A 16,587-nucleotide genomic window follows, 5' to 3' on the forward strand; every position below is an offset into this window, starting at 1 on the left:
GTTATAAATAAAAAGAATGTGCGGAAATGTGACTAACACTAGATTAACTTCAGTTATAAAACTTCTATTATATGATAACTAACTTCAGGTTTAAAATGTCAACCTCAATTTTGACATATTTGCAATCTTCATTAAAAATCCTTTAAAATGAATACAAACACGACATATTTATCTTCAATATTAATGAAGTTATGGTCAACTTCCGGTTAAGAATGTCAACGTTAATTTTGACATATTTGTAATCGTCGTGAAAAATCCTTTAAAATGTGTCCAAGCATGATACGCTTAATTCCTATATTACTCGAGATATAAACAACTTCCGGTTTGAAATGTCGTCATTTTGATATATTCTTAGTTTTTATAAATTGTATTTGTCACAAAAATAAAAATGTAATAAAAAAAATTAAAAATTAAGGTTGGTATTAATATTAAATTGCTATCTTCATTGTTGTTAACTTCGGGTTTAATGTTTTTTATTCTAACTTTTATGTTTTTTGCGATAAGTGCTATCTTTGGACTCATTTTAAAGGTTTTTTAATGAAGATGATAAATATGTCAAAATTGACGTTGACGTTTCAAACCAGAAGTGATTGTATCTCCATTAATGTCAAAGTTAAGCATATCGGGTTTGGACTCATTTTAAATGATTTTTTATGAAGTTAACAAATATGTCGAAATTAATAGTTGAAAGTTCGAATTTTGGTTTTTTGAAAGAAATGCGTCATGTTTGGACTCACTTTAAAGGTTAGTTTATGAAGATTACGAATACAATAATAAAATTAAAGTTGACATTGATAACTGCAAGTTTTTTTCACGACTAAACCCGAATGTTTCTAGTTTTCGTTCTACCACTGCCACTAGAACTAACACTAGACCGAGAACTAGAAACATTCGGATTTAGCCGCACGTCTCTCAAGACGGCTAAACCCGAATGATGATTCTAGTTCTAGGTCTTGTGTTAGTTCTAGTGATAGTGCTAGTGTAAAACTAGAACTAAAACTAAACCTAGAACTAGAAAGTATCTAGTTCTAGGTCTAGTGTTAGTGCTAGTTTTAGTGCAATAAAAATATGCAACTTAATGATATCTTATGCTAACTAGCGCTACCTACCGCTGTCGTTTGTAATATGGATAAGATGTGAGATGTTAATCTATTTGTGGAGAGTTTGAAGATGGCTAAGGGCAGAAACTAGTTAGACTTAAATTCTCTATGAAATAAAAGACATAAACTTGTAATTTTATGCTAACATCTAGAAAACGACACTGGTCCGAAATTGTAGGTTCATCTATTTTTTCTATAGTAGAATTTCTTGGTGTATATAAGTGTCGTATCTAAGACGGTTCTTAGACGTATGGTGCAAATCGGACTTGAAATCGCGTATTTTAGCGTATTTTAGGTCTTTCGGTATTCTGCATTTTTTCTAAGAGCATGAAAATCTTTAAAAATGATAAAATGTCGCTTAGTCAAGTGATGTATAACGCGGTCCAATTATTAGTCTGTTAAGTTGATTACCCGTGAATAATGATTATTCACCGCTATTATTCACTCTGTGAAAAATGACTGCCCTTTTGTTTTAGAAAACTCGTAGGTGCCATGTCCCGGTCTCTTTTCCGAGACTAATCGAATCCTGCAAAGGCCAAATCTCTATCTTCTTTTGTTTTTAAGTTATAGCCAAAAAGTCAAATTTTTGTGATTTTAAAAAATGCTCTTATTAATATTATACATTCTTAAGACACTTTTTTGAGTAGAATATACTGGGCGTTGAAAAATTTTAAACATAGCTGATAATTTTTGAAATATAACATAAAGTTGTATTTTTTTTAAATACAAACTATAGTTGATTATGATGTTACTGAAAAGAGCATATTTTTAGCTTTCCAATGATGGATATATTTGCATGGTATATTTGCGGAAAATAAGCGCTATTTTTCCATTCCAAAATAGTAAGCGCTAATGTTCAACATTTTTATTATAGTATGTGTTATATGGTTTTGCACGAATATGACTGAATAAATTTGGTTTTGTACCATTATGCAGGATAAAGTTGGTTTTGAACCAACGAATAAAAACTGTGAATAGTTCATTTAAATTTCTCAGCGTACCACAGTGGTAGTACTACTGTAGTACATAACTTATGTACACTTATGTAACATAAAGTGAATTCATTTTTCCATAAACAAATTACTTAGTTTTGAGAATTACCTATTTATATTTTTGGCAGGTTTTAGATGTTTTACGAGCTGCATCGTTTTCTAAAATATATTTATAAAAGTCTTTGCGTGACAGATTAAAGTTTGTTTTTATTTGTAATTCTGCCTTCACACTTTGTATATCTAATCTGTTTCGATTCTTGATCCATGTATGTACAGGTGGGCAAATTTGGGTGTTATTATAGGCTATCTCAGAAACTATAAGAGATACGAAAAAAGTAGGTGCCATGTCCCGGTCTCTTTTTTCGAGACTAACCCAATCCCGCAAACACCAAACCTCTATCTTTTGTTTTTAAGATATAGCCAAAAAGTCAAATTTTCATGATATCAAAAAATGTTCATATTTCGTTTATTTTTGAAATTAGAGAAATGGAGTTGATACGTTCTTAAGACACTTTTTTAAGTAGAATATACTGCCGTAGAAAAATTTAAAAAATATTTGATGATTTTTGAGATACAACACAAAGTTGTATTTTTTTAAATACAAATTATACTTGATTATGGTGTTACTGAAAAGAGCATATTTTTAGCTTTCCAATGATGTATTGCACGCATGGTGTATTTGGGGAAAATAAGCGTTATTTTTTAATTCTAAAATATTAATGATTAATATTCCAAATTTTAATTATAGTAGGCGAGGAAAATGTTAAATGTCACTTACAAGGGAAGTGTCACAACTGTGTCTCACCGATTTCGATGCAATTTGGTACAGTCATAGAATGGGCCAAAATAAGGTTCGCACATTTTTTTATACGTGCGGTAAAAGCCCCTGGGGCGAGTTATAGGGGTTGAAAGTTTGGAGAAAAAGTACGTTTTCACTTATATTTTGAAAACGAAAAGTGCTATCAAAATTTGGTAAATTGTAACTGATATTCATTTTAAAAGAGCTTTCTTTTGATGTGTCACACATATAGCAGAGGGTTAAAAAGGGCGAACTACCCCTATTTTTTTGGAATTATTTAAAAACCACCCTATCGATTTTGGCGGCATTAAGTATACTTCTAGTGCGTTCAAAAATATTAGTTAAGGGTTTTTTCCCATTCGCCCTAGATCAACCCCAGCGAAGTTACGGGGGTTAACATGTAAGCACTTTTCGTAAGAATGATGTGATAAAATTGTCAGGTATTTTGAAAATACTTTAAACAAAACCGTAAATTAGTCGCACAATAAAATGTTTAGTGTAAAATAAGGCATAATACACCATATAGGGGTTGTTGGGGTTATCCACCCCCTTAAAAATTAATTCTATCCCGGGCGTTATTTGTCGATTACGGCGAAATTTGGTACTGTGTTTGTTTTATATTTGAAGTAAAAATTTTTGAAAATGGTTATAAGGGTTACAAATTAGGGGTAGTTTTTTGTTTATACCTCGAAGATGAAAACTGCCATCGTAACTGTGGTATTGTTTTTTAAAAATCTATCTATCGATGTTCCACGAGGTAAACTACCCTCATTTTCTTTAAATAATAAATATAAAACTACTAGATAAATAAGATATTTTATTTATTTATGAGTTAAAAAGCAACTGACAAAAAAAATAGTTCAATATACCAAAGAAGTTTATTCTACATTACTAATTGACGTTTTTTATGTATTATATTAATTTTCAATATTAAATTTATTTTTATTCTACGTAGTGTTGGCAAAAATGAAAGTCGTGGAAAAAATGTTTTAAACATAAGGATTTTTTACACCATGCACATGTTATGACCGCTATATCCCCACAGATATCACACGTTGGCTTCTCACTCGAAAAGCAAACTTCCACGGGATTTTCAAAATGGTCTGGTCTCTCCTCTATATAGCCACTTGCAAACCATGCGTATTTAAAAACATTTATAAACCGAGGGGAAGCCAACTGGTTATGCGTCAACGATTGCAATTTTAATATGTTATCCCTCTGATGTAAATTGACATCATACTGGTAAAGAATAATCTGATCAGAGAATCTTCTAATAAAATTTTTCCATATTCTGAAACCAAATACATCTAGGGGCTGTATTTGACCTGTTGTCCCTGCAGGTATAGATAAATGTTTAAAATTAGTACCTGATGGAGTTATTTCACTAATAACTTCAGGACAATGGCCACTCCAAGAATCTAATAATAATAATGATTTAGAACCAGTATTTGGAAAATATACATTTTGGAGCCAATTTTTCATGTGTTCTGAAGTTAACTTTCCAGATTTTGATGCCAAAACGTATATATTGTCTGCTTTAAACATTGTATTTGCTACCCTCGGTCCAAAGCTGCCAGAGGGTTCTTTTAAAACAATAAAAAGTGGAGAAAGAAGTTTCCCATCAGCAGATATTACGGGTTGAATTGTGTAACTGTGCGTTGTAGATGACACCGACTGGACCACACTTTCTACGGTTTTAACTCCTAAATCGCTTAATGTTCTTCCCGAATGGAATTCCAAGTTAAAACCGCTCTGATCCGAATTGTAGGTGTTTTCAGGTCCATATATTTGGATTTGTAGCTTTGCCTCTTTAACGAAATCTTTTGCTAAAGTTTTTACTCGATCAACATTTCCAATTTGTTTTTGGGATAGAAATTTTGTTATTTTTCGGCTTACTAACCGATTTGCTTTCTTAAAACGTTGCACCCAGCTATGAGATGCTTTGAACAGTTGAGGAGATAAATTCTTTTCATTTCTAGCTTGTATAGCCCATCTGCGTATATCAATATCATGTAGTGGCAATTTATTATCTACGGCGGCTCTCGCTTGATTAATTACAAATTCGGTAATTTCTGCTAATTTTTCTTTGTATGTCCCTCTTTCTTCAATATATTTAGACCATCTGTGCAATTGGGTCTTTGACGTTACTTTTCGGTATTTGTTTTTTACGGTTTCTAGTTTCAAATAACCTTTCTTCCCACTTGTCCAGTAATTTACCGCCTCTAATTTGTACTCGTAGTCGATGTCATCCTTCAATGGACAATGAGCATCAGTATCTTCTACAAACCTGTCAGTTGTATCCTGGTCTTCAATAATTTGCTGACCGTCATTGATGCCATTGGATGAATCGAAAATTAATACAGTTTCGTCTTCAATTTGCATATTGTAGTCTTCCATACTTTCCATTAAAATACGCTGTATATTTTCTTTTAAACTAACTTCTGCTTCATTTACAGGAGTCTGGGGAATATTCATAACAGTAAAAACTGTCATTAGCAAATTTAAAACGTTTATTGGGTTTATTGTAACCATTGCTTCTGTCAGTTGCTCTGAAACTAAAATCTACCCACTGGGCACACGTTCTTTTATACTAGAAAAAACTATTTTGAGAAATGACCTTTAGCAAGCGGCACTAAAAAAACAAATATTGTGCCAAAATTTTTTTGGTAGGTGTATTTTTGGCAACATTATGTAGAATAAAAATAAACTAATAAACTATATAAAACAAACACAGTACCAAATTTCGCCGTAATCAACAAGTAATGCCCGGGATAGAATTAATTTTTAAGGGGGTGGTTAACCCCAACCACCCCTAAATGGTGTATTATGCCTTATTTTACATTAAACATTTTATTGTGCGACTAATTTACGGTTTTGTTAAAGTATTTTCAAAATACCTGACAATTTTATCACATCATTCTTACGAAAAGTGGTTACATGTTAACCCCCGTAACTTCGCTGGGGATGATCTAGAGCGAATGGGAAAAAACCCTTAACTAATATTTTTGAACGTGCTGGAAGTATACTTAATGCCGCCAAAATCGATAGGGTGGTTTTTAAATAATTCCAAAAAAATAGGGGTAGTTCGCCCTTCTTAACCCTCTGGTATATGTGTGATACATCAAAAGAAAGCTCTTTTAAAATGAATATCAGTTACAATTTACCAAATTTTGATAGCACTTTTCATTTTTAAAATATAAGTGAAAACGTACTTTTTCTCCAAACTTTCAACCCCTATAACTCGCCCCAGGGGCTTTTACCGCACGTATAAAAAAATGTACGAACCTTATTTTGGCCCATTCTATGACTGTACCAAATTGCATCGAAATCGGTGAGACACAGTTGTGACACTTCCCTTGTTAGTTACTATAGTAACGTGAGTTTACTGATCATTTCATTAATGAATTTTTCGAAACGAGTTTCCCGCTAAAAATTCCTCATTATCTTTAAATACATAAAGCGATAAAATTAAAAAATTATTCTTTGAAAATAATAGATAAGGCTCCATATCCCATATAAACATCGTTTCAATGGAAAGTTCGCTGCCCAGTTTATGATCCCTAATCTTCCTCTATCTCACCCAATTTTAAAAGAACAAGTTGTTAATATAAAAAAACTTCTAAATCTCATGGTTGGGGAAAATTGGGAAGATACTACCGAAAATTTCATTCCTTGATACCCAACTGTTCTAACCTTACAACCAGTAAGTTGTAAGTAGAAGAAGATGACACAGTCTATGACTGTTTAGTTCCGGAAGTTGTTGTTCATATTTAATTATTCATTAATTAATACGTTTCTTGTATTTTTAATAAACAAACTTTATCTACAAATCATTTTTTATTAGTGAACAAAGTTAGAGATAAGACACTGAGAAATTTAAATCAACTATTCAAAGTTTTTATTCGTTGGTACAAAACCAACTTTATCCTGCATAATGGTACAAGACCAACTTTCCGTCATATTCGTGCAAAACCGTATAGCAATTAGGTAGTATTTACTGTCCGAACCCGCCTACTATAATCAAAATTATGAACTTTAGCGCTTACTATTTTGAAATTGAAAATTAACGCTTATTTTCCGCAAATACACCATACATGCGATACATCATTGTAAAGCTAAAAATATGCTCTTTTTATTACCATCATAATCAAGTATAGTTTGTATTTAAAAAAATACAACTTTGTGTTGTATCTCAAAAATCAACAAATATTTTTAAAATTTTTCAACGGCAGTATATTCTACTTAAAAAAGTGTCTTAAGAACGTATCAACCCCATTTCTCTAATTTCAAAAATAAACGAAATATGAGCATTGTTTGAAATCACGAAAATTTGATTGTTTGGCTATAACTTAAAAACAAAAGAAGATAGAGGTTTGGTGTTTGCGGGGTTCGGTTAGTCTCGAAAAAAGAGACCGGGACATGGCACCTACTTTTTTTCGTATCTCTTGTAGTTTCTGAGATAGCCTATAATAACACCCAAATTTGCCCACCCTGTACAGTGTTGTTTCCGTACAAGGAAAAGATTCTTTCAGCTTGTGCATTGGAGGTTGGGATCGAAAACATAAACTGAAGTAGTTTGCCAAAAAAATCGTTTTCATTAATTTCATCATGTTGTTGACTTTAGAATGCGTATCTAGGTGTCGAGGACTTTAGCATTTTCATTACACTCCTTTTCCGCAATTATATACTTTAAATATAATTGGTTTGAGCACAGAATACTTCTCATATAATACATCTATGTCGATATTTATATTTAGCTGTGACACAATTTTAACCAAGTCTTCGTACTGGATTGGATTGGCTAAGAGCAGAAACTAATTAGACTTAAATTCTATATGAAATAAAAGACATAAACTTTTAATTTTATACTAACATCTAGAATTTCGTTGAATCTTCAGTGTCAATTTTTGCAACAAGTAAAAACTATTAGTGTTTTCGTTAAAGTCAACTCTTGATTCACGATAGTTGATTGCGTCTCTGTACCAGATGAGAAATATGGATTTATATTTTTCTGCTTCAGTATTAAGTAGTTTTCGAAGTGATTGCTGCATATTCATACCAAAGAAAGCACCTTCAAGACGTTGCTTCAGTTTTTGCCTTAAACGGTCCATAATTCCGTACACCCTGCATATTAACATGTTTGCACGGTCAAGTTGAAGTATAGCTTCTTGAAAAATTGTTAGGACATGGTGGTAAAACGCCAAACATATTTTTACATCCAACACATCTTCATTGGTATTCTGCATTGCCGCAGAATCAGTAGTCTTGAAATATTTGAGAACATGTACTGGGCAGTCAGGTTCATTTACGAAGTTCATTTCACAGCCGTCAGATTTTTGTAGAGTCGTTCTATTGCTGGATGCAACGATAACCATCGAGTTACATGTCGAAGCAAGGGCGAGCATTCTATATCCATGAACTGAAACACCTCCTTTAGCTCACCTATTCTCTTTGTGTGACTTGAAAAATACGAGAACGTTTTTTTTATTATTTGTAAGTATATCGTTTGAGGCCTCTTTTGCGTCTTCATAGTAATCCAGTAAATAGTTTCTCAAGCCGTCTTGTAATGTGAAGTATCATACCACTAAAGGATACATTTTAATGTTTCCGCGGTTTGCTGCATCTGTACCTATTGAATAAAAAATGTCTTGATAAACCAATCTCTTTACGGCTGTTTTTATGGATAGAGGTCCTTCCTAATTTTATGTCACCAGCAATTTTGGAGTCCATATATGATCGAAGCCAGTTTAGTGCAGTCTAACGAAAGTTAAGATTGTTCATGCACTATGTTATGATAAACGTTTGTAAGTTTCGCTGTAGGAACTTTCTTCGATGATGACGTACACGCTTGGGATCCAAAGAACTTCGCAGTAGATTGGTTGGTTTTCACCTGTTTCACCCTATTTTGATGTTCGACACCTCTGTCATGCTGTTTTACGTCATTGAGTCCTCCGCCGGCCACTTTGAAGTGCTTTTTGTACAATGTGCAGAAAGTTTTGAACACATTGTCTTCACAATTTTTTATCCAAAAATAACTAGTCTCCCAATTATGCTTGTATTGGCAGAAGCGTTTACGTTTTTTTGAAATAACTGATTCGCTGCCACTGTTCTCATCGTCAGACACTGTGACTGCGGTCGAGTTAGACATTTTACACTGCAACAAAACACAAAATCACAACAAAACGAGGATATACGAATCGAAACGAATAAACAAAAAAGCTCGAAAAACCGAAATATGGGACGATGTTCTGTCCCGTATTGTCATACTGAAAAATGGGACGTCTCGTAAAATACGGGATATCTGGCAAGCCTACCTTGCTGCCACCACCTCCCCTATCCATCTTTTTCCTTCCGCCCTCTACCCCAACAACTGTCTCCTATCCATCACCTCCTCTTTCAACTCACTACACTCCACCAGCAGATGGTGTAGAGACTCCCAGCCCTCCCCACAGCTTGCACCCCTTCTCCTCATCTTCCATCCAATATCCGTTGGCCCTTTCTTCATTCCGACACCTAAACCTGGCTACCAACCCCTTCCCATCCTCATCCCCCTCCGTTAGCAGGTACTTTGGTAGCCCCTCTACTACAATTTTATTATGTACCTGCTTTCTCTTACAGCCGTCCTTTTCTCTTGCTTGTTGAATTGTTTCCACATCTCAATCCTCTCTTTTCTTTTCCTGTTCACTTCTTCCATTGAATACCCCTTCACTTGAAATCACCCTTCTGTAGTATTCCTCCTTTTCTCGTTGCCTATAACGCCACTTGCCTCAGTCTGTCTGTAGCACTCCCCCAAGATTTTAAAATGCCCTCTACCTTCCATCCACTCCTCAAAACGCACCGCTCGCTTACCCGCTTCCATTCTCACCTTATCTACCTTCATTTCTTCCCTGACTATACAGGATGATTTATTAGCTCATCATCAAACTTTGACATATGATATTAAAACTTTAAAGTGTTATAATTTCGTAAATAATTGAAATAGGACATATGTTCATTAATATTTTTTTTGGTAATTAGATTAGCTATCATATGTCAAAGTTTGATGGTGAGCTAATAAATCACCCTGTATATCCCGGAGTCTTTTGCCAATCCAAAACCCACCTCCAGTACCTGGTCTGCACATCCTCTAAGAACCCTTGCTCCTTCCATCCCCATAGTTTCACCCCATACATCATTACGCTTTTTATCATCTTTCCCAAAAATCTTCTCATCCCATCCCCAAACCTGTCCCATAACCCTATTCGCCCTCGCAGCCAACATTCTAATATGTCCGTCCTCCTTGTTATTCTTTTTAAATCTGTACCCCAAGTATGTGTACTGCCTAACTTCCTCCATCACCCTCCCATCTCCAGTCGTCAGTCTTCCTTCGACCCTCTTTACAGAATTTCATCATTTTTGTTTTATCTACGTTTACCTCCAAATCCTTCCGGCTAAAATACCTTTCCAGCGATGCATCATTGCCCTCTTCTCACCCGCCTCCCTCGCGATCACTATCAGGTCGTCGGCATATCCCAGTACGTGCACCTTCCTCCTTCCGATCATATAACCTATTATAGTAAAATACAATTTACTTTTTTTAGAGCTTATAATTTAAGGGTTCATATGCGAACTCATACAGGTGAAAAACCTTATCAATGTACATATTGTCCTGCTGCTTTCGCCCAAGGAAACGATTTAAAGGCGCACGTTCGAAGACATACAGGTGAACGATTTCAGTGTGATCTTTGTGAGGAAACATTTCTAATGGGTTATTTATTAACACAACATAAAAGATCCGTCCATGGTGAATATTTATGGCTTAAAATTATTATTTTAAAATAATACGATTAATTTAAGGTTTAAATATAGTAGGAAATGTACGACGATTAACACCTATGAAAAAATATGATATCTCCAGTGAAGAACCAGAAACTGTAAGTTTACCTGAACCGGTTATACTATCAGCAGCTTTACGTGGGACTCGATTGCAAACAGAAGTAAAAATGGAGTAATTATTTGGAATTCTACCTCAAAGCGATGTTAATAATAATTATTTTGTAAGAGTAGAATTTGTTGTTGATCTTTATTAAGAGAAAAAGAAACGTTGATTTTATTGATTCTTTATTACCCAACAATAACTATTTTTGTATAAGATACAAACCAAATTGATGATTTTAAAAATAAATCTATTAAATTTTATAGAATTATTTATTATTGCAAATTTATTATTGTTTTTAAAGATGCAAGGGAAAATTTTACCGTACTAATTTACGCGTTGACGAGCCCTATGACTTTACTCTAGACTCTAAATCCATTCAACGACAGAGGGCACTACTATATTTAATATCCTGTTTTATATAGAGAATATAATTTGAAAATGTGGTTGCTCTTACCTCATATTACAATACTTATACATATAATGAAGATCCTATTTATTTCGTATTTAGGAGAAATAATATGTAATGTTTTTTGTACTTTCAAAACTGGTCTTTAATTAGATAATAAACATGAGTTTTACTACCTTCGGCTAATAGCGGGAGATAATCAGAGACTCTATAATTAATTAATAATCATAATAATATTATAAATTAAAAAATTATAATTAGAATTTCAAATTTAACAAAATAGAAAATAAAGTTACAGTTTTTAGGACACAATAATAGATTAAAATATCAAGTTAACATTCTTTAAAATTAAAAAGTAAATTAAAATATAAATGTTTAAAGTATAATTTACAACCACGTAACATTTTAAAAACTTAGAACGTTCTAACTCTAAAAAAATCGTTGAAATTGTTATAAATTGGGAGACAATATTAAATATTTGAAAATGGACATTCTGTTTTGTATAAATTTTATTAAATTTTTATTGAACTTTTGTTAAATTTTTAAGTTACATTCTATGAGGTATAAAGCTATTATAGCTCATAGAATTGCAAAGGGGAAAAGGGAGAGAAAAGGATTAGGGTGTAGGGAGATATATAAGAAATGGAAGCGGGGATATAAGAAATGGAAGTTTTTGGGGCCACTGGGACCCCAAAAAGTGCAAAAAATGAACGTGGTCCAGATGCATTATCTTCTGCATTTTGGGGAAATGGATGAGTTAGGAATTTATATAAAGGAGTTTTTGTACTCTAGACCTGATCGTTGAGGCATTCTAAATGGGGATTGTTACTCTTGAATCTATCTGTTTCAAATTGTTCTAAATGACGCAATTTAATCTTTTTGTTTAGAGAATATAAAAAGATCAAACAAAAACTTAAATCTAATTCTATTATCGTCACCAATGCAGATAAAAATGCAGGCCTAGTTTTCATAGATGAACAAACTTATATTTCCAAAGCATTAGAATTTTTTACAAATAACAATTTTACAGATATAAAGAAAAAAACCTCTACCTTTCATTTGAAAACTAAAAATATAAAATCATCTATTGATTTTTTAAATAACAAAATTTAAATACATTTAATCTATTACCTATGAATCCTAAAATCCCTCTTGCGTAGTTACTAATTAAATTACATAAGGCTAACTACCCTATCAGACCAATTATCTCATCTATAAACTCAAGTACTTATAAAATTTCAAAATTTTTAAATCAATTTTTCAAGGAAACAATTAATTTCAAAGCTAAATTCACTGTCAATAATAGAATTGATCTAATTAACAATATAAAAACCATTCAACTACCTGATAGCTTCACTCTTTTATCATTTGATGTTACAAATTTATACACTAATATCCCAATTATCAAAACTTTAAATATTACTAAAGATATTATCAAGGATAAACTTCTTTCAAAAGATGTTGACCACATTTACAATTTTATACTGAACAGAATTTTTGTCAATTTCAACATAAATTTTACAAATATAACGAAGGTTTACCCATGGGATCCCCTCTGAGTGGTCTTTTAGCTGACATTTTTCTCAACCATATGGAAAGCACTATTCTCAGTCCAAACAATCCTATTAATAAAAATATGATACTTTGGCGTAGATATGTAGATGATATTTTAATAATTTGGAACAACCAGAACGATATACATATCAAAGATTTTCATAATTATATTAATTCTCCCCATAATAATATAAAGTTCTATTGAAATAGAAAAAGACATACAACTTATCTTTCCAGCTCTAACACTTATCAATTTTAACAATAACATCGAATTCAAAATATACAGAAAACCTACTCAGGCTGATGCTATAATTCCTCAAACATCTTTCCATCATTCTTCACATAAAATAGCTGCTTTTAGAACTTACATCCATAGATGTCTTAACACACCTTTATCAGATGTAAATAAAAATAACGAATTTCAGATTATCAGAACAATAGCTCTTAACAATGGTTTTTTTCACACACAAATTAATTCACTCCAACGCAACGTGCTTACCGAAAAAAGTACAAACGTAACACTAAAAAGAAAGTCATTACATTCGACCTTTGCTATGTATCTTACAGACGAAAAAGAAGTAGAGAATATTATTAAAAGTCTAAAAAATATCAAAGCCGTAGGAGTCGATGGTTTTTCGATTCAGGTATTAAAAGAGGAGTGGTTGACCATATTTCCTAAGAATCTCAAATTAACAATAATTAAACCAATTTTCAAAAAAAGAGTAGTGACTTATTTCTCAAATTATAGACCGTTTGCGCTTATATTCAATATTTCTAAAATTATTGAGAAGATAGTTTTTACCAGAATGATGAATTTTTTAATAAAACACAATTTGTTAAACAATACGCAGAATGGATATATCAAAGGCAGAATAACCTCTAGAGCGATATTCCAATTGCTGGAAAAAATTACGTATAATATGAATAAAAAACATGTCACGTGCTGTTTGTCTATGGACTTAACGAAAGCATTTGATTGCGTACATCATGAAACGTTGTTTCATAAAATCGCAAACATGGGCATCAGAGGTACACCATTACTTTCGTTCAGGTCTTACTTGTCTAGAAGGAGTCAATGTGTGACCTCTTATGGCAAACAAGGAAATGAAATAAGGTCAGAATGGATGTATACTAACAGTGGCGAGCCCCAGGGTTCTATCCTTGGCCCTTTGTTGTTTCTCATGTATATTAATGATCTATCTACTATGACTGATGAATTATTGATCCTTTTTGCTGGTGGTTGCGAGCGAGAAAGATAGAAAGAAAATAATAAATTCTCTGAAAATAAACCTTATGAAACTTAATGCATGGTTTACAGACAACAACTTGACATTGAACATTGGAAAAACGAGCATACTTACTTTTGGAAGTGACCCTATAGGTATAAAGTTTAAAGATGTAATATTATTCACATCGGACACATTCAAGTTTCTTGGGGATTCAAAAACAATGGATTCAAAAATCTCATGGAGGGCCCATATTGAGCTTTTCTCTTAGATGTGTTACGCGTACTATCGGGGTGAATGCTTCTATGTGCGCGTATTTTGCGTGTGCTTAATTTAAAATACTGGTGTGAAGTGGTATTTATGGATAAATACCAGGCATAAATTTAAAACAATAATAATTCCTTAACCAATTTAGCCGTTACCTTAACCCGTTTTTACTTTTTTACTAAGTTTCCGGATAGCCGAGATACAGGAGGTGTTTGAAAATCATAAATTTCAAACACTCCCGGTATATCAGAAACGAAGAGGGTTATGAAAATTTGGTAAGTTTCACAAAAAAGGTTCGCGAAAGCCGCAACTTTCTATCTTTCATAATAACTGAGATACTCTGCAAACCCATCGAAATTTGGACACCTGTATATATATTAAGGGTGATTTAACTATGCCGCCGATTGACCAACGAAAACCCGGATTAAGATAGTTGAAAGAGCGCTCTTTCTGAGTGTGATAACAGTTTTTTTTAAATTCGGTTTGATAACATTGCTCAAGGGCTTGAAGTTTGGTAATTTTGAGCAGTTTAATCTAAGTACAGAGCGATGTTCTTCATCTTTTATTGATCTTAATATGAACTTATCTACGGACCGGTTTTAGATAGAGAATTAATCAAGCTTTCAAATGGTGCATTTAGCTTTTCGCTATCTCGAATGATAAGAAAGATATCAGCTAAGAAAGTAAATAGAAAATTACGTGTAAAAGTTTGTTGCTACTTCGCACGGGTGAAAAAAAAACCGTTAACATTTAGATCCACGCCAGTAGAGATATATGGCAAATAAAGTGTTATGATTTCTATTTATGTAGTAATAAATTTGTATCATTTACATACGACTTGATAATAAGATTTGGTAAGATCTAATATTTATTTATTGTTATTTTGTAACCATGTACACACATGTCTTTTTTAATAACTATTTTAAGTTAAGTAAGCTACTACGTTCCAAAAGTACACTCGGTTCCAAAAAAAGTGACGCACTTGATTTTTGACCTAATTTTAATATTTTATATTTTTTAAACCAGTGGACCGATTTTTATTATTTTTTTATTTTTTGGTAACCAATTCCTTTGTCTTAAAAAAAAATTAAAAAGGTGGAAATTTTTTCAATGACTCCTGGATGGTAGTGGAAAAACTGGAACCATGTTTTTTTCCTAATTTTTGACTCACACTGTGTATTAATCAAGTAATGGTATAAAAAGTGCTTACGCCCTATATGAAAGACGTTTCTTTTATGAGCTTTTTTTTTATTCATTAATTTATCTCTAAAATTGTCCGAATTGAAGCTTTTTTGTTGAAACCTTGCATATTGCCAACTTTCTGAATTTATGGAAAAACAGTTTTCTAGTGAAATAAACTGATACGAATTTTTAAAAAAGTTTTATTAAACACTAAATTATAAACTGGGATAACTGCTTAATACCGTGTATTGCTTCCCCTAGCAACTCTAAGAGTTTCTAATCTAAGCGGCATACTGGAAATCAGGTTTCTTATCGTTTCCATTGGTATACGATCCCATTCTTCCACTAACGCATCTGCTATTTCTGCGAGGCATTCCTGAGGCCTCTCGCGAGAACGTATCCTTCTCCCTAATTCATCCCACAAATGTTCGATAGGGTTCATATCGGGGCTTCTCGCAGGCCACTGTAATGTGGTGATACCCGTAGCTTCTAAGAAGTTTCGCACTATTACTGCGGTGTGTGGTCGGGCATTATCCTGCATCAATATAAAATTATTGCCCACTAACTCTTCATGAGGTAAGATATACTGTTGTATAATGTCAATGTAAATTTGGGCCGTCATCGACCGCCTCACCGGAAAAACATGAAGGGGTGTCTTTCCATTCATTGACATCCCTCCCCACACCATAACCGACCCACCATTAAAACTTTCGCGTTCTGTTATTAAATTCTGATTAAACCTTTCACCAGTCCTTCTCCACACTCTTTTTCTTCCATCCACCATGTTAAGGCAAAACCTTGACTCGTCCGTAAACAAGACATTCGACCATTCAGGAATATTCCATTCTCCATAATTTTGAACAAAATTTCTTCTAGCAGCACGATGTTCGGGCAATAATTTAGGACCTTTTGCAGGTCTCCTAGCTTTTAAATTAACTTCTTTTAGACGTCTACATACCGTCTGCTTACTTATTGCAACACCACGAATTTGGCGAAGATCTTGCTGAACATTTACCGCAGTGTTTGATCGATTCCGTAAAATCCGCAATCTCAAGAAACGATCATCTCTTGGAGACGTTTTTCTAGGGCGACCAGAACCCACCTTCCGAGCAGTGCTTCCTGTTTGTTCATACTTGCGGATTG

General features: G+C 33.2%; 1 protein-coding gene across 1 annotated transcript in view; it reads left to right on the plus strand.

The window, feature by feature from the left end:
• The window catches only part of LOC111415112 (zinc finger protein 271-like), a 29,128-nt gene extending 18,059 nt beyond the window's left edge, over positions 1-11,069 (plus strand). Inside the window, exons 3-4 of the mRNA XM_071196331.1 lie at positions 10,472-10,674; positions 10,728-11,069. Coding sequence (XP_071052432.1) covers positions 10,472-10,674; positions 10,728-10,882 — 358 coding nt within the window. The 3' untranslated portion in view covers positions 10,883-11,069. The remainder of the gene's footprint in view (positions 1-10,471; positions 10,675-10,727) is intronic.
• The last annotated feature ends 5,518 nt before the right edge of the window (positions 11,070-16,587 follow it).

This window comes from Onthophagus taurus, chromosome 6 (genome assembly GCF_036711975.1).
Source record: "Onthophagus taurus isolate NC chromosome 6, IU_Otau_3.0, whole genome shotgun sequence".
Classification (NCBI taxonomy): domain Eukaryota; kingdom Metazoa; phylum Arthropoda; class Insecta; order Coleoptera; family Scarabaeidae; genus Onthophagus; species Onthophagus taurus.